This window comes from Chiloscyllium plagiosum, chromosome 2 (assembly GCF_004010195.1).
Source record: "Chiloscyllium plagiosum isolate BGI_BamShark_2017 chromosome 2, ASM401019v2, whole genome shotgun sequence".
In the NCBI taxonomy this organism is placed as follows: Eukaryota; Metazoa; Chordata; class Chondrichthyes; order Orectolobiformes; family Hemiscylliidae; genus Chiloscyllium; species Chiloscyllium plagiosum.
Window position 1 is genome coordinate 57,259,669 of NC_057711.1, and position 23,360 is coordinate 57,283,028.

The 23,360-nt window shown below is 41.2% G+C and overlaps 1 protein-coding gene across 3 annotated transcripts in view; it reads right to left on the minus strand.

The window, feature by feature from the left end:
- Nucleotides 1-152: 152 nt before the first annotated feature.
- nudt12 (nudix (nucleoside diphosphate linked moiety X)-type motif 12) overlaps nt 153-23,360 on the minus strand; it is a 30,578-nt gene continuing 7,370 nt past the window's right edge. For 2 of the 3 annotated variants that reach the window (XM_043710211.1, XM_043710218.1), the window contains exons 4-7: nt 22,394-22,561; nt 18,217-18,330; nt 7,309-7,508; nt 153-2,608 (exon numbers count right to left, since the gene is read on the minus strand). In XM_043710211.1, the coding sequence (XP_043566146.1) occupies nt 2,501-2,608; nt 7,309-7,508; nt 18,217-18,330; nt 22,394-22,561 (590 nt within the window). In that variant the 3' untranslated portion in view covers nt 153-2,500. Of the gene's footprint in view, nt 2,609-7,308; nt 7,509-14,967; nt 15,196-18,216; nt 18,331-22,393; nt 22,562-23,360 lie in introns of those variants that run through there. The other variant, XR_006314626.1, reaches the window with a different exon arrangement.

Sequence of the window (23,360 nt, forward strand, 5' to 3'; positions counted from 1 at the left end):
GGTGGAGGGCATCGTCGACCACGTCGGGGGGGAAATTGTGGTCCTTGAAGAAGAAGGCCATCTGGGTTGTGCGTTTTTGGAACTGGTCCTCCTGGGAGCAGATGCGGCGGAGTCGAAGGAATTGGGAGAATGGGATGGCGTTTTTACAGGGGGCAGGATGGGAGGAGGTGTAGTCCAGGGCAGGATGGGAGGAGGTGTAGTCCAGGGCAGGATGGGAGGAGGTGTAGTTTTAATTTTGGTGTTAATTTTGGCCTTGTCGTTTCTCCTCAGACCCACTCTGCAGCTATTAAGCCAGTGGTAAATTTGCAACAGTTTCTCTAAACACTGATAGGATAATAGCTATTAGATCCACAAATGTAGTCCTGCTACTTTTTAACCTCTTCTCAAAGGAATATTTCAAAAGTATCTTTTCATGTTCTGACAATCTGGCTACTTTGAATCCCAAGCAATTTCATTTCATTGCAGAGAAAGGAGCAAGATCACCTGATTCTGCATGTATTCATTTTTCATTTTACCATAGATTCATCTGCATGAGCATGACAATGCACAGGGAGACAGTGAGGACTGCAGATGCTAGAGATCAGAGTCAAAAACTGTGGCACTGGAAAAGCACAGCAGGTCAGGCATATGCCCGAAATGTCGACTCTCCTGCTCCTTGGATGCTACCTGACTTGGTGTGCTTTTCCGGTGCCACACTTTTCGACCATGACAATGGACATAACATTCTAAGTAGAAATCAATTTTGACCAGTTATAATTTATATCTTTCATGTTTTATCAGAGTTTTAAATGTTATTTTAGGTCATTGAATAAGAGTTGTAAAATATTAAAGAATCTCGTAAAGAATTGTAATTTGAATGTGCTATTAAGAAATATATTGCTAATTAACACCGAGGCATTGATCAAAGACAGATTAATGACTTTTTTTTAGGATAGTCAATAATTGTATAATGAACATAGTAACAATGAAAAATATGAATGGGGGTGTGACAGAACTTCTTTGAAAAAATAGTTTCATTGTTGAGTATTGAGGAGTAGGCTATTTGAAAAGTAATAATGTTATCGAGCAGCACTAATGACACCCTCTATTAACTCAGTGACTACTGTGATTAGTGGGAAGGTGGCAATTGACTAGATTGGATTTGTCATGCGGTTTCCAGAAGGGAACTCCTGGTCAATTTTCCATTTTATCAGGTACATGCCAGTATTGTAGCTACGTTGGAACAGCTTGGCTAAGGGTAAGCTAATTCTGGAGGACAGGTCTTTCGTACTAAAGTCAATATGTTGTTATGGCACATAGCCTTTGCTCGATCTCATTCCTCAGTTGTTTCTTAATGTAACATGGAGTAAACTAAATTGGCTGAAGTTTGGCATTTATGATGGTCAAGATCTCAGGACGAGATTGGGGTGTATCAACCATGTGGCATTTCTAGCCATGCACTATGAAGACAATACTTGTTTTTGTGATTATTTCAAAGAATCAGCATATACCCCATAAAATATGATGTAATGTTCGTTACAGCTGTCAGGTGAATCTTGAGGAACAACAACTTGGCAGTCTTTCTTGATACTTCTCCTGACACCTTTCCCTATGATGTTAATTAACTTCTATTCGCCTGGAGCAACATGTGAAAATGACTCCTGATGGGATTCATAGGTGCAAACAGATTGCTTATTGTACTTTTCTCCACAGGGGTAAGATGAAGCCTGGTTGCCTATGTTTCTAACTTGCAAGAGACAAACAGCTTTAAATTGTTTTTTATTAATCTAGTATTTGAGGCAAAGCAATTCTGAAAGTGGAATAAATGTAAGGATCTGACAACCATAAAGGAACACATCCAGATATCAGGGAAAAGTGTCAAATACTTCTGGCTTGAGAAGTTGCTCTGACTTGAGAACAGGGGAAATCACCCTCATTTGTTATAAGTAGTAAATCAATGTGAATTATTTTGAAAATATATCCTTGTTCAATAAACAAATCAAAAATCACTTCAAATTAATGTTACTAGCTTATTCGTAAATGAAATACAGCAAACTTTGTTTTAACCGGCACCATTTCAACAGGCACTCTTAATAAATTGGGAAAAAATAGATATCTAAAATATCACTAAGTAGAACAGTGATGTGTATAAGCTCTGTGCTACCTTTATATTACTTACTGTGTGTTTTTACACTTTAGGAGATGTATCAATGTTTTTATTTGGATTTGGTGAGGGATGCTAATGCCTCAAAGCTTCACTTGGTCAGCATACCTATTGATTACCTAAAATATTTGATCAACTGGACCACTCTTGGTCCCACAGAGGCCAGTTAATAAAATGTTTGTTGTACTACAATCTACAAATTGACAAATGTTCATTGGAATTAACAATATTGTAATGAGTGGAAAATTACTTCACTAATGTTCTTTTTGGTGAGATTACTGCTGTCTTCTCACAAAGATTGACAGATCAACTGATTTAATTGCAGGTCAATAGGATGATGTAATCACAGCAGTATACTCAGAGGTGTGCATTCTTTACAAGCCACTTTTTAATTAGTGTATGTGCAATAGTTTGCTGTGGCGGAATGCTAATTGGATGATTCTCATGCGTCAGGATTTCAGTAATCTGTGATGTCAACAAACAAAAGAAAACACATTAGATTTTGAATGAAGTCAATTTTCTCTAGGAAATGTTATTAACTTGATTTTCAGATAACATCTTCAATATTTAATAGCTGTAACAAAATTCATTTAATTTAACCACTAACAATTGAAGCTGCTTTGCAATTTTATTATGTGCCAGTTGTGGTTTCATGGACAATATTTTCTAATGTGCAAGTTTTATCTATATAATTTAGCTACAGAATTAGCTTGCTTGAGATGAGGATTTCTATAAACTTCAGATAAAAGTAGTCAATTAGTAAGGCTTCGTCAGAAATACAACTGAAGTTGTGCTCTGCAACTAAATCAAAAGAAACAAAAATAATTAGCTCTTGAGAGTGCAAAATTACAGACACTGGTCATCGGAAATAAAAACAGAAGATGCAGGAAGCATTCAACATGTCAGAAAGCATCTATGGAGGGCGGTTGAAAAGGTCAAGTTGGAAACATAATTGTTTTAAGAAAGTGAAAGGGGAAAGGTGGAGAAGGGAAGTTCAATGACAGAATGGGAAAGATTAAATAATAAAAAAATGATGTTGGAGTGGGTTGAAGGGAGTGGCACTGGAATAGATAAGGATCAGAAGATGTGGCCAGAGGAGGGAATGGCAAAATGACAAACAGCTGCCATCGAAATAAACATGGAAAAAATGAGACTAAAACTGAAATATGCAAATAAACAGAAAACAAATGAGGGTAGATTATAATCAGATATTGCTGAATTTAATGCTGAGTCTGGAAAACTGTATAATGCCTAAACAAAAGTTGAAGTGCAGTTCCCCAGATGACATACAGCTTCTTTAGAATAAAAAAAAACTGCAGATGCTGGAATCCAAGGTAGACAAGCAGGAGGCTGGAAGAACACAGCAAGCCAGGCAACATCAGGAGTTAAGAGAAGTCAATGTTTCTGGTGTAACCCTTCTTCAGAACTAGGCTGGGTTTAAGGGGAGCTGCAGATAAAGCGGGTGGGGGGACAGAGTGGGAAAATAGGGATAGGTGAAGACAGATAGAGGGGATGACCTGGTTGTTCAATGGGAAGAATGAACCTGGTTGGTGACTGGGAGGAGTGGAAGGGAGGGGGAGGGGTTGGGGAGGAAGGTTTTTTGAAATTGGAGAACCTTTCCCTTCCATTCCCCCGACTCCCTTCCATTGACCAGCAAGGTCGTACCCTCTACATTCCCACTTCACCACCCTGCCCCCGCCACCCCCTTTATCTGCAGCTCCCCTTATACCCACCACCATTCCTGAAGAAGGGTTACACCCGAAACGTTGACTTCTCTACCTCTTGATGCTGCCTGGCTTGCTATGTTCTTCTAGCTCCCTGCTTGTCTTCTTTAGAAAAATGCAAGAGTTTGAGGATAGAGCGATCAACATAAGGACAAGGTGGAGAATTAGAACAGCGGGGAACTGGAAGATCAAGGATCACTCTTGCAGACTGAATGGAGGTACTCTGGATACTGGACATTCAATCTGCATTTAGTCTCCCAAATAGCACAGACCACATTGTAAACAGTGAATATGGTGGGCTAAATCGTTGCTTCACTTGGAAGGAATTTTTGGGATGGGGTTTTAGGACAGTGGTCCCTCTAAGGTGTGCAGCTATGTGGCTGCATGGTGGCTTAAGGGTTCCTGCACACACTAGGGTGCCTCTGCATTGATTTCTGCTTTCGAAAATCATTGCCATGCACGGATTTCGGAGATGTGTGCACTGAGAAATATTGGAGAAATTATTGCCTTGGATGGTAAACAACTATTCATTTCTTGAATGGAAAGGTGCCATGGAAAAAGGATGACAAATTGGAGGTGACTCATGAGTGGATCCAGTGCTGTGCATGGAATAGTCTCTGAAGAATGCTGAAAGAGATGGGGAGGAGGAAAGAGATTGGTGGTGGCTATGTGGAATACAGAGGCTGGAGTGGTAGAAGGTGAAAATAAGGGGAACCCTGTCATAGTTTGAGGGGGAGGGGAAGAGATGACCAAAAATGCAGGAAATGGTACAATTGTGATCAAGAATACTGCGGGGGAGAAATCCTTGGTTGAGGGAAAAAGTACATCAGAAATTTTGCTGGTGTGGAAGGTTGCATCTTCAGAACAGATTCAAAATGGAATGGAGAACCTTTGAGTTAAATGGTGGATAATTAGATGAAGTTTTCACAGCAGTAGAGTGTAATGAAATGTAGTCAAATTGCCAAGGGAGAGAATCGGCTTACAGTGAATGCATGTTGCTCGAATATTTTCATAAATGGAGACCGAGAAATCAGGGAAGGGAAAAGTTGGAGCTGATCCAAGTGAAGGTTAGGGAATGGTGGAATTTGGAAGAAAATTGATGAATTTTTTGAGGACACAGCACCAAGATCTTTCTCTTCATTTCTGAAGAGAGTATGTTTCTGGCTGTGAAGGAGGTAACTCCGAGGAGAAGCATAGAGATGTACAGCACAGAAAGAGCCTTCGGTCCGACTCATCCATGTTTACCACCTATCCTAAATAAATCAAGTCCCATTGGCCAGCATTTGGCCAATATCCCGGCGGGTCAGTGTGGACTAGTTGGGCTGAAGGGCCTGTTTCCACACTGTAAGTAATCTAATCTAATCTAAACCCTTCCTCTTCATACATCTATTCAGATACCTTTTACATACTGTAATTGTACCAGCCTCCACTACTTCCTCTGGCCACTTCCTCTGGCAACTCATTCCACACACACAGCACACTCTACGAGAAAAAATTGCTCCTAAGGTCACTTTTAAATTTTTTCCCTCTCACCTTAAACCTATGCCCTCTAGTTTGGTCTCCCCTACCACAGGGAAAAGACCTTGACTATTTACTCTAACCATGCCCCTCATAATTTTATAAACATCGGTAAGGTCACCTCTCAGCCTCTGACACTGCAGGGAAAATAGCCCCAGCCTATTCAGCCTCTAATAGCGTCCAATAATACTTCAGGCTAGCAATAAGTTTAACTGAGAGGATATGAACAGAGTTGAAAGGGAAGTTGTTCAATGTAAGACCAAGCTCAGCCAGGTAGAGGTCACTGATCAGAGGTGGAAACTGGATAGACCTCCATTCAAGATAATGGTGTAGAACATTCTGTGATGTAGGAAGATAGGAACATTAAAGCAGGGATAGATGATGCAGCCTGATGGGCCTGCTCCATCATTCGATAATGGCTGAATGAACACCTTAATGCTTTTTACCCATCCATCTCCTTAACCCTGTATGGGATTGGTAATTAGAAATCTATCAATCTCTCCCGTATATATACTCAAAGGCTAGTCTTTCACAGCCCTCTGTGGGAGAGAATTCTCAACCTTCTGAGTGAAAATTGTGAAGTGGTTAATTGAGATCAGATAGTTTAGAGTGAGGAAGGCATCAGAAAAGTCAGCAATGTAGGTAGCAAGGGACAGTCTAGGGGAATGAAAATAGAGTCGATACAGCGAGACATATGTTCAATGAGCAGGAATAGGCTGAAATAGCAGGTCTATCTGGATAAAACACCTGCACCACCCAACGCTACTGCCCCGTGGCTGAACATTTCAATTCCCCCTCTCACTCTGCCGAGGACATGCAGGTCCTGGGCTTCCTCCATCGCCACTCCCTCACCACCTGATGCTTGGAGGAAGAATGCCTCATCTTCCGCCTTGGGGCCCTCCAACCATATGGCATCAATGTGGATTTCACTAGTTTCCCCTCCCCCCATCTTATCCCAGTTCGAGCCTTCCAACTCGGCACTGCCCTCATGACCTGTCCATCTTCCTTCCCACCCTCCTCTCCGACCTATCACCATTACCCTCACCTTCGTCCACTCTCTGAACTATCACCATTTCGCATGCTTCCATTTATCTCTCAGCCCCCTCAGCTCACAAGCCACATTCCTGATGAAGGGCTCTTGCCCGAAACGCCAATTCTCCTGCTCCTCGGATACTGCCTGAGCTGCTGTGCTTTTCTAGCACTCCACTCTCAGTCTATCTGGATGGTCAGGTTTGTCCTCTTGGGAAGGAGCTAGAAGTGGAGGTAGCTCAGAGTTGTGGGACCAAGAATTGGACACCATAGAGGGAAGATCTTTAGAGGTGAGGTCAGTGACAATTTTTGATACAATGGTAGTGGGGACATAATCCAGGAGATAGAAAGGAGAAGTTTTGGAAAGTTGGCATTTGACTTTTTGTGATTTAAGAGGTCACTTTGCCAGATAGCAACAGCGCCATTCCTGTCAGCAGGCTTGATGACAATGTTACAGTTGCACCTAACAGAATGAAATACAACAAGTTCAATTTATCATGCTGTATTCGCTGTTCACAATGCAGTCTGCTCTACATCAGAGAAAATAAATACAGATTGGGTGACCACTTCACAGAATACTCTCAGTCCACAAGATATGACCCTTGGTCTCCAGTGTCCTATAATTTTAATTGTTTACCTTGCTCTCCTTGTCTACAGACGTCTGATGATGCTTAATTGAGGCATTCAAAAGGGAATTAAATTACTCTAAAAGGTAAAATGTGTAGGCCTACAGGGCCAAGGTGATGGAGCAGCATGAGATGAATTGTTCCTTCCTTGGTTTTGATGAACTAACTATCCTTTCTCAGGTCGCACTATTATTTCACACAGTTAGGAATAAAATAACAGCATCCAATAAACTGTTTTTGTTTCTTAAGAATCTTAAGTCTGATGTACCTGCTGCCGACTGAACCAACGGGCATCTACAATCTCTGTTTTGTCCACAATAATTTCTGTTGTTACAGCAATAGCTTGGCAACCAATCATGAGAGATGAAGGCATTGGCCAGGGTTGGCTGGAAACATATTGAACATTCCCAACCTTGACAGCAGTTTCTTCTGCAACCTCCCTTCGTACAGCATCTTCTATTGTCTCCCCTGTTAATGAAAATAAAATGCTTCATTAAAATTATCACAAGGTTTGCCCTCTACCTAATTCATTCCCTTGGTAATATTCAAGCTTATAAATTCAAATGAGTTACCCAGTTTTGATTATAATTGGAGAATTTTATATTAGAGCTAGAAGTAAGTGAGTAGATTGTACATTATTTACTGGTCGTATATGCCTGGAGCATTCCAGAATGAACACCATTGACAAAGCTGTCTTGATTGTTCTGTACTTAAGACTTTCCCTTTGTCACATCCTGAAATAAACACAAATTGGTGTTCTACCAGATTTTGAGAATCAGCAGAAACTCCCAAGATTTTTGCTTTTCTATTTTGAAGTACTTAATTTTAATCAAAAGCAAAAGGATGCACACACACCATTTTCTAAGACATTGACAAATTTCTACCTCATTTAAAGAACGTAAAACTGTAAGTGTTTTCATGGCTTCATACAGTGTTGGCCTCAATATACAGATAACTAAATTAAACAATTACAGTCCAATCATGTGTTTTCCATTGCTGATTAATGCATGTATACGAGAAAGATTTGTTTCTGAAGAGTTCTTCAGTAACAGGAAACTGCTAGTACAATTTCTTTGCAATAACTTCGGCAACTATTATTGTGATTCTCCATCTTCTGTGATCTAGCTCTCCAAAACTGGCATCTGTAAAATGCTGCTGCTCAATTTCTGACCATCACTAAATACCATTTAACTATCATTTTTGTGCTTGCTGATCTGCATTGGCTCCCAGTCCACCAAAACCTCAACTTCATAACTCTCATCCATGCGTCTACATCCCTCCATTGAACCTCTCCATCTCTTGTAACTTCCTCTAGCCCAAAACCATCTCAGAACTTGGCACTCCTCCAATGTTGGGACTCATGCATCCTCCTCATTCTTTGTCCCCCATTGGTTGTTATGCTTTCAGAATACTCTGGCTATTGTGAAATGTTTGGCAGTCTCTAGGACCAAGCCAATTAAGGATGATGGTCCTGCTGAATTGGTAGAAGCAGATATTGTCTCAGATAAAACCTTCACAAAGAGTAAAGATATGCTTACTGCCTCCTCGATATCTCTGGTATTTTCATTCAATCAAATCATGGGATAGTATTAGTGCACAAACTGTTAACAAATTCTTGCAGAATATCCAAAATGTAGAATATTCAATCCAATTTGATGGAGAGGGAGATAAATTGTTGTGGAGGGATGATTATGAAACCAAAAGCATCAAATCTGATTCTGTGTGGGATCCTACGCTGATGCCTTAACTAATGTGACTCAACTGGATTTCAATGTATTTCAGTCAAGTCAAATAGATGATGGATTTGACATGTTTTGAAATGCTTTGATTGTGGTTAAGGGCATCTTTACAGAATTAATTTATTCATTAAATCATTCCACTCTCTTTCATTATAAACTACTGGCATTATTTTTTTTTATCTGCATTTATAAACATGGTCATCCTTACTGGTGGTTCACATTTTATATTTGGCATACAAGTCAACCCCAGTTCTTAAAAGAATATTCGAGACTTCAATGATCAACTCAGATGGCATAATCTATGGTAAAAGCACAAGCATTCAGCACAATATCTGAATTTTCCAACTATAACTACCAAATAATCCCTGCAATTTACTGATAGAATCTATCCAATGTAAGCAAATAACACACAGACTGCATTTAACACTGCAAAATCACCTGGCTATGGTTCTGTGAACAGACTCAATTTAGCCAACACTCTGAAAACAACGAATGAACAGCACTGTCAGGCATACTAATGCCCTTAAGCAATGTGAGGTCATGTAGCAGCTGCAGAAATGAGAGGGAAAGTAGCCCACAAGACATTCACAGTAGTATAAATTTACCATACCCACTGTTCAATTGTAACTTTACAATCAAATCCAAAACTAATGTGGCCCTGTTGAAGCATAAAGCTACTGAAATTTGGAGAACTGTGTGAAATATATGCACATTTATCTGAAAATGAAAGTAACTTACATTAATAAAGTGATTGGCAGAGATCCCAAAGTGCTTTACTGCCAATGAAGTATGTTATTGGTATTTAATCACAGTTATAATTTGGAAATGCAGTTGCCAACTTGTGCATGGCAAACTCCCACGCACAACAATGGCCAGTCAGTCTGTTTTAATGAGGTCAATTGAAGGATAAATATTGACTGAGACAGTGGGGATAACTCCCTGCTTTTTATCAAAACCATTCTACTGATATTTTTATGAAAACCTGGAGGATAAACAGGATGTTGATATATCCAAAGTACAAATGTTCTGTAAAGTATCACAATCCAAAAAAAAATTAATAAAATGTGCAACCATTATAACAATACGTTTTGTGTAATGCATTACAAACCAAAAGCCACGCAAGGAGTAATTAAGTGCTTAAAGTGTTAGGTTTTAAGCTGTGTTTTAAAAGAGGAAAGATAGATACCTAGGCAGAGAAATCTAGGCAGGGAATTCCAAGGCGTGGGGCAGTGCAAAAGGTTCAGTCATCAATGGTGGTGTAATTAAATTGGGCGTGCTCAGGAGACTAGAAACGCAGATATCGTGGAGATTGTGAAATTAGAGGGGGGTATGGAGGTAGGAAAGGGCAAGGTCACAAAGTGATTTGAAAACACCATACTTTTTTGACTAGGAGTCAGTGTAAGTTAGTGAGCAAGAGGAGCAATAGGGAAATGGAACCTGCTGTGATTTAAGGCATGGGCTGCAGGTTTCTTTTGATAACTGCAAGTTTACAGAGAATAAAATATGGGAGATCAAGTAGGAGTGCTTTGGAATAGTCAAGTGTAAAAGACTAGTAATTCAAAGTTACAAAACTCGAAAGACATGGGTTTGTATCTCATCATGACAAAAGGTGGACTTTGTCGAGAGTGTGTTGCTGGAAAAGCACAGCAGGTCAGGCAGCATCAGAGGAGAATCGACGGTTCGGGCATAAGCCCTTCATCAGGAATGAGGCTTGTGGCCCAAGGGCTGACAGATAAATGGGAGGGAGGTGGGGTTGGGGAAAAAAGCTGAGAAAGCAATAGATAGATGAAAGTGAGGGAGAATGTGATAGGTCCATGGGGGAAGTGATGGATGGGTCAGGAGGGCGGTGCCGAGTTGGAGGCTTGGGACTGGGGTAATGTGGGGGGTGGGGAAATGAGGAAGCTGTTGAATTCCACATTTATCCTGTGTGGTTGCAGGGTCCCAAGGTGGAATATGAGGCGTTCTTCCTCCAGGTGTCAGGTGGTAACGGTTTGGTGGTGGAAGAGGCCCAGGACCTTGTCGGAGGGGGAGGGGGAGTTGAAGTGTTCAGCCACAGGGCAGTGGGGTTGGTTGGTGCGGGTATTCCAGAGATGTTCTCTGAAGCGATCTGCAAGAAAGCGTCATGTCTCCCCGATGTAGAGGTGACACATCGGGTGCAATGGATGCAGTAGATGACATTTGTGGAGGTACAGGTAAATTTCTGATGGATGTGGAAGGATCCCTTGGGGCCTTGGATGGAGGTGAGGGGAGTGGTGTGGGCACAGGTTTTGCACTTCCTGCGGTGGCAGGGAAAGGTGCCAGGAGTGGGGTGTGGGCTGGTGGGGGGCATGGACCTGGCGAATTTTTACAGGAGTTGGGGTGGAAGGAGGTGTAGTTTAGGTAGCTGTGGGAGTCAGTGAACTTGTAGTAGATGTTTGTGGTTAGTTGGTCACCGGAGACGATGATGGAGTGGTCCAGGAAGGGGAGGGAGGTGTCCGAGATGGTCCAGATGAATTTGAGGTTGGGGTGGAAGGTGTTGGTAAAGTTGATAAACTGTTCAACTTCCTTGTGGGAGCACGAGGTGGTGCTGATACAGTCATCGATGTAGTGGAGGAACAGGTGGGGGTTGGTGCCGGTATAACTGTGAAAGATGGACTGTTCCACGTACCTGACAAACAGGCAGGCATAGCTGCGGCCCATGCGTGTGCTGGCTACCCCTTTGGTTTGAAGGAAGTGGGAGGATTGGAATGAAAGGTTGTTGAGGGCAAGGACCAGTTCGGCCAAGCGGATGAGGCTGCTGGTGAAAGGCTACTGGTTGGGACAGTGAGGAAGAAACAGATCCTCGTCACAGATCCATGTGTACATAGACTGGATGTCCATGGTGAAGATGAGGCTTTGGGGGCCAGGGAAATGAAAATCTTGGAGGAGGCGGAGGGCGTGAATGATGTGGTGAACGTAGGTAGGGAGTTCCTGGACTAAGGGGTACATGACGGTGTCGAGGTAGGAAGAGATGAGGACAAAATGGAGTCAAGGTGCCACCTCATGTTCCCATGAGGAGATTGAACAGTTCATCAACTTTACCAACACCGACCTCAAATTCACCTGGACCATCATGGACTCGTCCCTCCCCTTCCTGCACCTCTCCATCACTGTGTCCGGTGACAGACTAACCAGGCACATCTACTACAACACAACCAACTCCCACAGCTACCTAGAATACCCCTCCTCCCACCTAACTCCTGTAAAAGCACCATCTCTTATTCCCATTCCTCCATCTCCGCCGCATCTGTTCCCAGGAGGACCAATTCCACCTCGAAGTCCCAGATGGTCTCCTTCTTCTAAGATCGCAACTTTCCTTCCCACATGGTTGACGATGCCCTCCAGCGTATCTCCTCCACTTCACGCACCACCGCCCTTGAACCCCACCCCTCCCAAAGCAATAAGAACAGAACCTCCCTGCTCCTCACATTCTACCCCGCCAACCTCTGCATACATCGCATTATCCTCTGCTACTTCTGCCACCACCAAAGATATATTCCTTCCCCACCTCTATCAGCATTCCAGAGAGACCATTCCCTCTGCCACTCCCTCATCAGGTCCACACCCCCACCAGCCCACACCTCACTCCTGCCACTGCAGGAAGTGCAAAACCTGCTCCCACACCTCCATCCAAGGCCCCATGGAATCCTTCCACATCCATCAGAAATTTACCTGTACCTCTACCAATGATATCTACTTCATCCGTTGCACCCGGTGTGCTACACACTGGGGAGACAGGAAGCCTTCTTGTGGATCATTTCAGAGAATATCTCTGGGATACCCACACTCACCAACCCCACTGCCCTGTGGCTGAACACTTCAACTCCCCCTCCCACTCCATCAAGGACATGCAGGTCCTGGGCCTCCTCCACCGCCAAACTGTTACCACCCAACGCCTGGAGGAAGAATGCCTCATATTTTGCCTTAGAATCCTGCAACCACACAGGATAAATGTGGATTTCAACAGCTTTCTCATTTCCTCTTGTCCCACATTTTCCCAGTCCCAAGCCTCCAACTCGGCACCGCCCTCCGGACCTGTCCAGCAGTCCCCCCTCTGACTTATCACCTTCTCCCTCACCTTCATCTATCTATTGTTTTCTCAGCTATCTTCCCCCCACCCCCATTTATCTCTCAGCCCCTGGCCCACAAGCCTCATTCCTGTTGAAGGGTTTATGCCTGAAATATCGATTCTCCTGCTCCTCGGATGCTGCCTGACCGCTGTGCTTTCCCAGCAACACATTCTTGACTCTCATCTCCAGCATCTGCAGTCCTCACTTTCTCCTAGATGGTAAACTTAGAATTCCACTGATAAATCTAGAATTAAGATAGTTAGTGTAATGGTGAACAGTATCGGCTGTCGATTATCATCCTTGCCTTGCTATATTTGTCATGTGACCCACATCAATGTAGTTGACTCTCAACTGCCCTCTGAAATGGCCTAGACAGCCAGTCAATTCAAGAGCAATTAGACACAGGCAGTACATGTTGGGCCAGTCTGTGATGTCTACAACTCGTGGATGATTTTTTAAAAAAGTTGGATAGGTTAATGAGGGCAGTTAGCCTACTGGTAGCCATCTCTTTGGATATGACCACCACACCCATTGTATCATTGGTGAAAAATCAATCCATTTACTCCCACTGAACTACATTTTTCTCATATTTTTCTTCTTAAGTTTTCACTTTCAAAATCCTAATTGTCTAGCCATTGGCCCTCTAGTCAACATTGACGTTACTGCAACTCCCCACCTGCACAATCACAAACATAGCTCCACGCCTTCATTATCATTAGCACCTCTGTTCAATTCCCCCTGGTATGGCCTTTATATCTGCTCACTTAAGTCAGATTTAAATGGATTTACTGGATCAGACATTTATTTTCAGTTCTGACTGGATCACAAGCTAAATTGGGTACTGCTCTAATCTACAAAAACTGCTTACTATTCCAAGATCATCATTCAATACAAAGACAATCCTGGCTTCTTTTCTCAAATACATCTTATTATCGTCCTTTCCTGCTCCCCCAGCTCACCTGCAAGACAAACCATAGGTTTCTTTATCACGGAGAGTGAGACCATCTAATCAGTTGCCTCTCCCACTTCCCTACCCAGTCCACTGACCCAAACGTTCTTTGAAGGTCCCTTAAGCCCTACTTTTAGATTAATTTCCTCTCCTGCCTCTCCAAACTCATCTTAAGACTGTGAGACCCACTTTTTATTCTCACAACTCTATTCCCACTAAACTATTGGTCACGCAACTGGATTTCCCTTCCTGACTGCTATGTTAGCTGATGATAATAACAGTTCCTGCTCCTCAACTTCTCTTTCCTCTCTCCTTCAAATCCGCTGTCATCACAGCTTTGCTCGAAAATGCAGCCTCAGACCCCTTCGATCTTGTCTTATCATCAACCTCCAACTTCTTTGAACATATCCCCATCCAAACTTATGCCCATTCTACTGGTAATGCTCCTTTTAACTCTCTCCAGTTGGGTTTTCATCTCTGCCATAGCATTTAAACAATTCACGTCAAAGTCACAAATGGCATCTCTCTCTTGGAGGGTATCCCTCCTTCCTCTTTCAACATGGTTCACCATATCATCTTCTGAAATTCTTCCATTGTTGTGTGGCTGAGTGGAACTGCACTCAGCTTGTTTCATTCCTAGCTATTTATTTGTAATCACAGAATCACTTGCAATGGTTTCTCTTCCCACTCTTGCTTTCTACCTTTGGTGATCCCAAGGATCTATCCTTGGCTTCCTCCTCTATTTCATCTTTGCGCTGCCCACAGGTTGAAGATGGCCCACAATTCTGCCTCAACATCAGCTCTTTAGAACTCTTTGATGCCTTTCAGTTGTCAGACTGTATATCTGGACAAATAGAAATTTCCTCCAATTAAATATTAGGATAACCAAAGTTAGTAGCTAAACATTCCAGTTCGGGTCGTGATCTCAATACTGGTCTTGGTTCTAGGTTAGAAATTGACAGTGACTATAGTGGGAAGTTGACTGTGATCTTCCCAGAGATGGCCAGTGGGAAACCTTATTTGGACTCCACCCAGTTATGAGCAGGAAAGCGGGAAGCCCAATGGGAGGGCTCACATCACAGCAGTGTTTTGTCGATAGCATCAAGGGGAGCGATAATACAGCTAAGGAGAACACAAAACCACAGGGTTACCTCAAAACTATGGCACTTTCTGCAGCACTGGGTAAATTTATAAATACATGCATAGCCACAGTCATTGGATCATATTTGTGGTGGTGGACCTCTTCAGATGATGGTACTTTCCAACAGATCTTTTCTGCAGCGACTGGGTTCAGATGTTGACAGCTCTCTGTTATGGCTCTGTGAGATGGCATCCAGCTGTTTGCTGGGATACTGAATTGGTGGCCAAGGGCCATCCTGCTGTGAAAGTAAAAATGGACAACAAGAGTTTCTACAGGTACTTAAATGAATGTTGGTTGTCTCAAGGCCAAAGTTCCCCTGTAGCCCCTCTACTTGGACATGCTTCCTAGATACTCTACTCAAAACTAGATACAATTCTACTTGTGTCTTACCAGTGACATCAACAGATTTCGTATTTTTTTTAATTTATGGGATGAGGATGTCACTGTCGAGGCCAACATTTACTGCCCAGAGAGCAGTTTATAGTCAACCACATGGTATGGGTCTGGAGTCATATGTAATCCAGATCAGGTAAGGATGGCAGTTTCCTCCCCTAAACAACATTACTGAACCAGAAGAGTTTTTTTTCCTGACAGCTGACAATGACCACCATCAGCTTCTGAATTCCAGATTTTTATTGAATTCAAATTCCACCTCCTGTCATGGCAGGATTTGAATCCAGGTCCCCAGAACATTACGTAGGTCTCTGGATTAACAGTCTGGCAATAATACCATTAGGCCATCGCTTCCCCACCATTACCCCTATGTTTATGGGTTCCATGCCCATACTTATCCAATAAAGGAATACCAATACTTTTTCAGTTATATCATCTTATCCTCATATTTTAACAGACTTGTGCACTGGTATGTACAAACTTCTCCGTTCTGAAGAGTCACAGACTCAAAATGTTAACTCTGCATTCTTCCCACACATGCAGCTGTACAGGACATTGTTTAGGGCACTTTTGGAATATTGCGCGCAATTCTGGTTTCCCACCTATAGGAAGGGTTGAAAGGGTTCAGAAAATAATTACAAGGATGTTGCCAGGGTTGGAGGGTTTGAGCTCTCGGGAGAGGATGAATAGGCTGGGGCGGTTTTCCCTGGAGCGTCGGAGGGGTAACTTTATAGAGGTTTATAAAATCATGAGGGGAAAGGATAGAATAAATAGACAAGGTCTTTTCCCTGGGGTAGGGGAGTGCAGAACTAGAAGGCATAGGTTTAGGTTGAGAGGGGAAAGATTTAAAAGGGACCAAAGAGGTAACTTTTTCACGCAAAGGGTGGTGTGTATATGTAATGAGCTGCCAGTAGAAGCTGGTACAACATTTAAAAGGCATGTGGATCGGTATATGAATAGGAAAGATTTAAAGGGATATGGGCTAAGTGCTAGTAAATGGGACTAGATTAATTTAGGATATCTGGTCGACATGGACAAGTTGGTCCGAAGGGTCTGTTTCCATGCTGTACATCACTATGACTCAAATGTTGCCGGACCTGCTGGTTTTGGCCTATTCTTCTCCTCTTTATAAAATTTTACCTGTGGATTTCTTCTCCTTATTCTGTCTCAGCTTCATATGACATTGATCTGTTCAATCTACTGTCTTTCATATGTACTTCAGTTACACAGGGTCCACCTTTGGATTTCATCTATTGAATTATTTCATAATCTATTTTCCACAGTCAATTGAGCATTGTTGAAAATACTGCAGTTTTTTTTATATTTCCTTAGATTTACTTCTCAAAAAATTACACTTATATGTGAAACACCAGATTTATTCTAACATTTTTTAAATCAAAGCATAGGCCTGTTAAATGCTTCGGATTATGCACTGGTTCTTATTAAGGAAAACAAACGTGCTGTTGTATTTGTTTATCATGATGGAAAATTAACGTCAAAAGTCAGACCTGTTGGCATCAGCTTTTGGACATGTGCCAGAAGTGGAGGAATTTTTTCAATTATTTCACTTAAAGTGGCAAAAACACACTCAATTCCATTCTGACGAGACATAATAACATCACGACTAAGAATCAGGAGCAGGAGGAGGCAGTTCAGTCCCTTGAGCCTACTCTACCATTTGATATGATCAAGGCTGATCTCATCTCGACCTTAACTCCATTTTAGTGCCTGCTCTCAATAACCCTTCAACCCATTACTAATTAAAAATCTGTCTAACTCCTCCTTAAACTTAATGTCTCAGAATCCGCCATTCTCTGAGGTAAGAATTCCACAGATTCATGACCCTTTGAGGGAAGTCATTTCTCCTCATCTCTGTTTTCAATCTGCTGCCCCTTGTCCTAAAACTATGAGCTCTCATTTTTGACTGCCCCATGTGAAGAAATATCCTCTCTACAACACTTTGTCAATCCCTTTAGCATCTTTTTACCTCAATTAGCTCTCCTTATATTTTTCGAAATACTAGAGTACAGACCTAAACTGCTCAATCTCTCTTCATAAGACAAACTGCTCATCTCTGGTGTCCAGTCTTGGTTAAAAAAAATTCTGAATTCCTTATCAGATATATTTGTGTTTATGTGAATATTTATAGCTCCTGAATTTCATATCCTCCATGAATGAAAACATTTCCTCTGAGTTTGCTCTGTCCAAACTTTTAATAATTTTAAAAACCTTGATCAGGCAACCTTTCAAACTTATGCTCTTTAATGAAAACAGTCCCAGCCTGTTCAAATTTTCCTGATAAATATAACCTTCCAGCTCCGGTACTATCCTTGTAAATCACCTTTTTGCAATTTCTTCAATGCCTCTTTATCATTTTTATATCATGGAATTCAAATCCATTCACAGTAATTCAAGGAAGGCTCTATTGAGGTTTAACATTAGTGCTCTATATATTATTTTTCTTTCTGTGGAAATTAACTTTGTGTTTGATTCGCAATTTTACAGCCTTATTAACCTGCATATTGCAACACGGGTGATTTGCATATATTTTCTGCCTGATAGTATTTTAATACCTGCATAACAGAAATAGATTACTTCCAATGTTATAGTAACATTGATTGCAAAGCCGAAACCATTGATGGCATGAATTATAACGGTCTCTGTTAAGGGACCAATTTTCTACTATTTTCCTTGATCTGGCTATTTCTGAGAAATCTGTCATAAAGCAGCAGAGCTACACAATTATAAGTCCAAGCAGTCAAATTTATGACTTTCTCCAAGCTTGTTAAACCATATTGCTTTTATACAGACATTTCAAAGTAAAACAGCAAAATTGATTTTTTAATGACATGAAACCTTCTCTCACCTGGTTCAATAAATCCTGCCAGACACGAAAACATTCCTGGAGGGAAACGCTTCTGTCTTCCAAGAAGACAATTATTGCCATCAGGATGAATGACCAGCATTATTACAGCTGGATCTACGCGACATAAAAATATCATTATAGTTTTACAAAGTGCATGCACGCCTGAACCTGATAAATGCTTTTCAAAGATACATATTCAAACTTGTACATCCAGGATGATACCAGAATACTTTACACAGTCAATTGTACAATCCATCCTTTGTTCCAAGAATGGATGTAACTGAAAATATGACAGAAGGAATTAACAGGAGTTTAAGATGGATGAATCTTACACTTCTTGGTAGAGCCCTTGTCTTGGAGTGAGAAGGTAGGGACTTGAGCTGTATTCCAAGATTTGTGTACATATTCTAGATTGATTAACCAATGTAGGATAAAAAGGTTATGGCTTTCGGAACAAAATAATGAAATAGAGGACAAACAACCTCAGACTGCTCATGTGGCAGCTAGAATCTGTTGATCACTTTTATAAGAGAATTCTCCAAGAGATACATTCAGAAATCCCATTTTTCTACTATTGACCCCTATCCAGAAATAGCATGGGTCAGAGGTTAGTCAACAACATAGTGACCTTAATTCTCTGATGCCCACTTTCTCAACCATTGATTAATTTTGGCATATTGATTTACTTTTGAGTCCTCACAATATTTACCCATAAAATACCACTCACCTCACTTTTGTTGTTGGGATCTTGCTGCATATTGTACTGACTGTATTGGAAATACTGCATTAAAATTTGTTGTGTGAAGCCACTGAATCAATTGTGGGATGATAACTTGAGAGATTAATTCAAGAAGGAGTAACTGTATCAGTAACAACTGGATCCCACAGAACTCTGATAATCAATTGGGCTTCATCCCATCCACAAGATAGTGATGCTCTATGATAATAATGACCTCTTGGACAAAAAGTTATAACTTGAACATGGTCAACTAAAGCTGCATTTCCTCTAACATGCTGCCAATTTGAAAACATCACAAAACGTTATCTATCATGCTCCTTTCCCTTAATTCATGATTATTGAGAATAAAAATTGGCACTACTCCATAATTTTGATGGTATGTATTCACTTTGCTCACTACCTAGCTGAATCCTGATATTTTTGGATTTTGCAGTAACTCTGTCTATTCCGCTGTTAGATTTCTGTCAATGTTGGTCTGATCCAGGAGCAGGATGTGTGCCAGTGAAGACCACATGATTTTGCTTTAGAACCTCCTTCAGCCTTGCTGAGATTGGCAATTGAGCAAGGAGAAGAAACTTTTATCCCCCCGGCCTGCCAACTAATTTGCCAAGTTTGTTTCTCAATGTGCAAGCATGCTGCTATTTTCCATACCCTCTGTTTTATTTTAGATTTCCAGCATTTGCAGGGTTTTGTTTTGCTAAAGTATTATACACAATCACAGAAGTGGTTTGATGTAGTAGAAGGCTGTTTGGCCCATCGTGCCTACGCTGGCTTTCCAAATGAGTGTATTGATTTAGTGCAAATTTCCTGCTTTTTCCCTGAAACCTGGCCATTGTTTGTATTTAAATAATCATCTAATCGCATTTTAAATGCTTCAGTTGAACTGGTGTCTACCATATTTCCAGGCTGTGCATTCCAGACTCGAACCACTCGCTCTCTGAAAAAGATTTTTCTCATGCCACATTTGCTTCTTTTTCAAATCTGTGCCCTCTTAATTCCTGATACTTTTAAAGTGGAACTTCTTCTCCCTGTCTACTGTCCAGCCCCCTCATGAATTTGAAACAGTCAGTCAGATGTACTTTCAATCTTCTCTCTGAGGAGAACAGACCCAATCTTTCTAATCTGTCCTCATAACTGAAGTTTCTCAGCCCTGCTACCATACTCATAAATCTATTCTGCTCTCCCTCCAAAGCTTACTATATCGTGACACTCAGAGCTCTACACATTACCCTAGCTGAGGTCAAACAAGTGTATGATACAAAGTTAGCTTCACCTTCTTCTCTTGACCTTACTGATAAAGCTTGCAATACCATATATTTTATTAACTGCTCTCTCCACCTGTCCTGACACCTTTGACAATGTGCACGTATATACCAGGTTCGCTCAGCTCCTGCACCTCCCTTTAGAATTGTACGCTTTTTTTATATTGTGTGTCCATGTTCTTCCTCCGTGCATCACCTCACACTTCTCTGCATTTAGAATTCCACTGGCCACCTATCTATCAACTTCATTAATTTGTCTATGTCCTTCTGGATTTCCACACTGTTCGCCTTACAGTTTATGAAAGTTCCAAGTTTAAAACAAACTTTAAAATTGTCCCCGCTCACCCAAAATCTAGATTACTTATATAATATATATCTGGAAAAACAAGGGTCCCAATATCAACCCCTGAAGAATTCCACTACAAACCTTCCCCCAGCCTTAAACATTTCCACTGACGTTACTTTCTGTTCCCTGTCATTCAGCCAATTTTGTGACCATATTGTTACTGTCTGTTTTATTCCATGAAGTAAAACTTTTCTCAGAAGTCTGTTGTCTGGCACTCTATCATCGACTCTCTCTGTTACTTCTTTGAAAAACCCCAGTAAGTTAGTTAAACATGATTTCCTCTTTAGAATTCCATGCTGGCTCTTCCTCCACATGAGTACTAATTCTATCCCTGATAACTTTCTGCAAGCTATGCCATCACTAAAGTTAAATGGATGAACCAGCAATTGCTGGACTTATCCATACATCCTACTTTAAACAAGAATGTGATGTTTGTAATTCTTCAGTCTTCTGGCACTGCCTCTGAGTCAAAAGAAGACTCAAAGAATTTGGCCAATGCTCCTGCAATTTTCATTATTACTTTCTTCAACATCTTTGGGTGCATTACATCTGGTGCTAGTGCCTTATTAATTTTAATTACCAAATATCTGAATAGGCTGGGGCTATATTCCCTGGAGTGTCAGAAGTTGAGGGATGTCTTGCCGAGATGTATGAAGTCGTGAGTGGCATGGAAAGGATGAATTGTCAAAGTCTTTTCCAGTAGATAGCAGGGGAGGCCAGAACTAGAGGGCTTAAGTTTAGGGTGAGAGGGCAAGATTTAAAAGGGAAAAAGGGGCAACTTTTCATGTGAGAGTGGAGCACGTAAGGAACGAGCTGCAATTGGAAGTGGTGGATGCTGGTACAGTTATAACATTTAAAAGACATCTGATTGGGTACATGAAAAAGAAGGGTTTAGAGGGATATGGGCCAAACCCTGGGAAATGGGACATGATTAATTTAGGATATCTGGTCAGCATGGATGAGTTAGACCAAATGGTCTGTTTCCATGTGTACAACTCTAGGTCGTCCTTATCAACTTTAAACTCTCTAGGGTCAGACTTTCCTCTGCTCTTATCAGAGCTTGGGTATCATCTGCCTCTTCCATAAAGACATGTAAAATATTCATTTAATGCACCCTGCTTCCATGTGTAAATTTTCTTGTTGATCTCTGATTGGCCTTCTTCCTTATTTTACTATTCTTTTCCTATTTACAGCAAATTTTTTATTAACCAGTATCAATGGGACCTGGACAGTGCTGATCAAATGTTCTGATTGATCAAGAAATTCGCATAATCAATGTAAAAACACACACTGCGTAGTAAAAACATAATGTAGGTTGTATACGCATCACTGTTATTATTTATTTAGAGCATAAATCACTTAAATAATAATGCAACTTTGCCCTAAATAAAACATACCAGCAAAGATGCTTCTCACTCGCACTCTCAACTGTCTATTACTCGGTCCATCGTGGAGATCACGATAATACAGTAAATTTCTGATATTTCATGAATATAATTTTTATTGTTTTATCAAGTGCTGGTTCATAAGATGTCGGTTAAAAAAAAGTTTGCTGTAAATGCCTATAGAAGGCTATGGGATTCCCTTTTATGTTGGGTGCCACTCTTTTCTCATAATTGCTGTTTTCTTCCCTAATACATTTCTTTCCCTCCCCTCTGAACCTGTATTTTCTACCTGACCCCTGTTATAAGCATTGCTCTGAAAATGAACAATATTAAAATGCAGAATTAAGTTATAAACTAATAAAAAATTGAAATGAAATTGTACAATAGCAGTAATCTTTAAACAAATATTGAGAAATTCCCTTGCTTTGTGCATCATTTATCGTACCTACACGTGGATAGCAAGTATTATGGATTCCTTGGAGGCTTGGGCAGTTTTTCTGCAAACATATTTTCTTATAACCACTATCTTGAACTTCTGTGCTACCTCCACAGGTAGGACAGAACTTGTACCGACTATGCCAGGCAAGGACAGATCTGGCCTGTGCCACCACACCTGAATAAAAAATAAATTATTATCAACAAATGGACAGTTCAAAACACATACAAAATTGACATATCATACTGCAAGGTTTGTGAAGGTTTGTAGCTCAGGTTGAGGGTTAGGGTGTAGATTTGCTCGCTGAGCTGTAAGTTTGATATCCAGGCGTTTCATTACATGTCTAGGTAACATCATGAGTGGTGACCTCCAAGTGAAGCGACGCTGTTGTCTCCTGCTTTCTATTTATATGTTTGTTCTGGATGGGGTTCCTGGGGTTTGTGGTGATGTCATTTCCTGTTCGTTTTCTGAGGGGTTGATAGATGGTATCTAGATCTATGTGTTTGTTTATGGCATTGTGGTTGGAGTGCCAGGCCTCTAGGAATTCTCTGGCATGTCTTTGCTTAGCCTATCCCAGGTTAGATGTGTTGTCCCAGTTGAAATGATGGGTTTTTTTCATCCGTGTGTCGGGCTATGAGGGAGAGAGGGTCGTGTCTTTTTGTGGCTAGCTGGTGTTCATGTATCCTAGTGGCGAACTTTCTTCCTGTTTGTCCTACGTAGTGTTTGTGGCAGTCCTCGCATGGAAATTTGTAGATGACGTTGGTTTTGTCCATGGGTTGTACTGGGTCTTTTAAGTTTGTTAGTTTTTGTTTGAGAGTGTTGGTGGGTTTATGTACTACTAGGATTCTGAGGGGTCTTAGTAGTTCACCTCCATCAACATCGACCTGGCAAAGGAAACACTTACCACACTTTTAGAAGAAACCATCACACACACCCCAACCACCTCAGAAAACGAACAGGAAATGACATCACCACA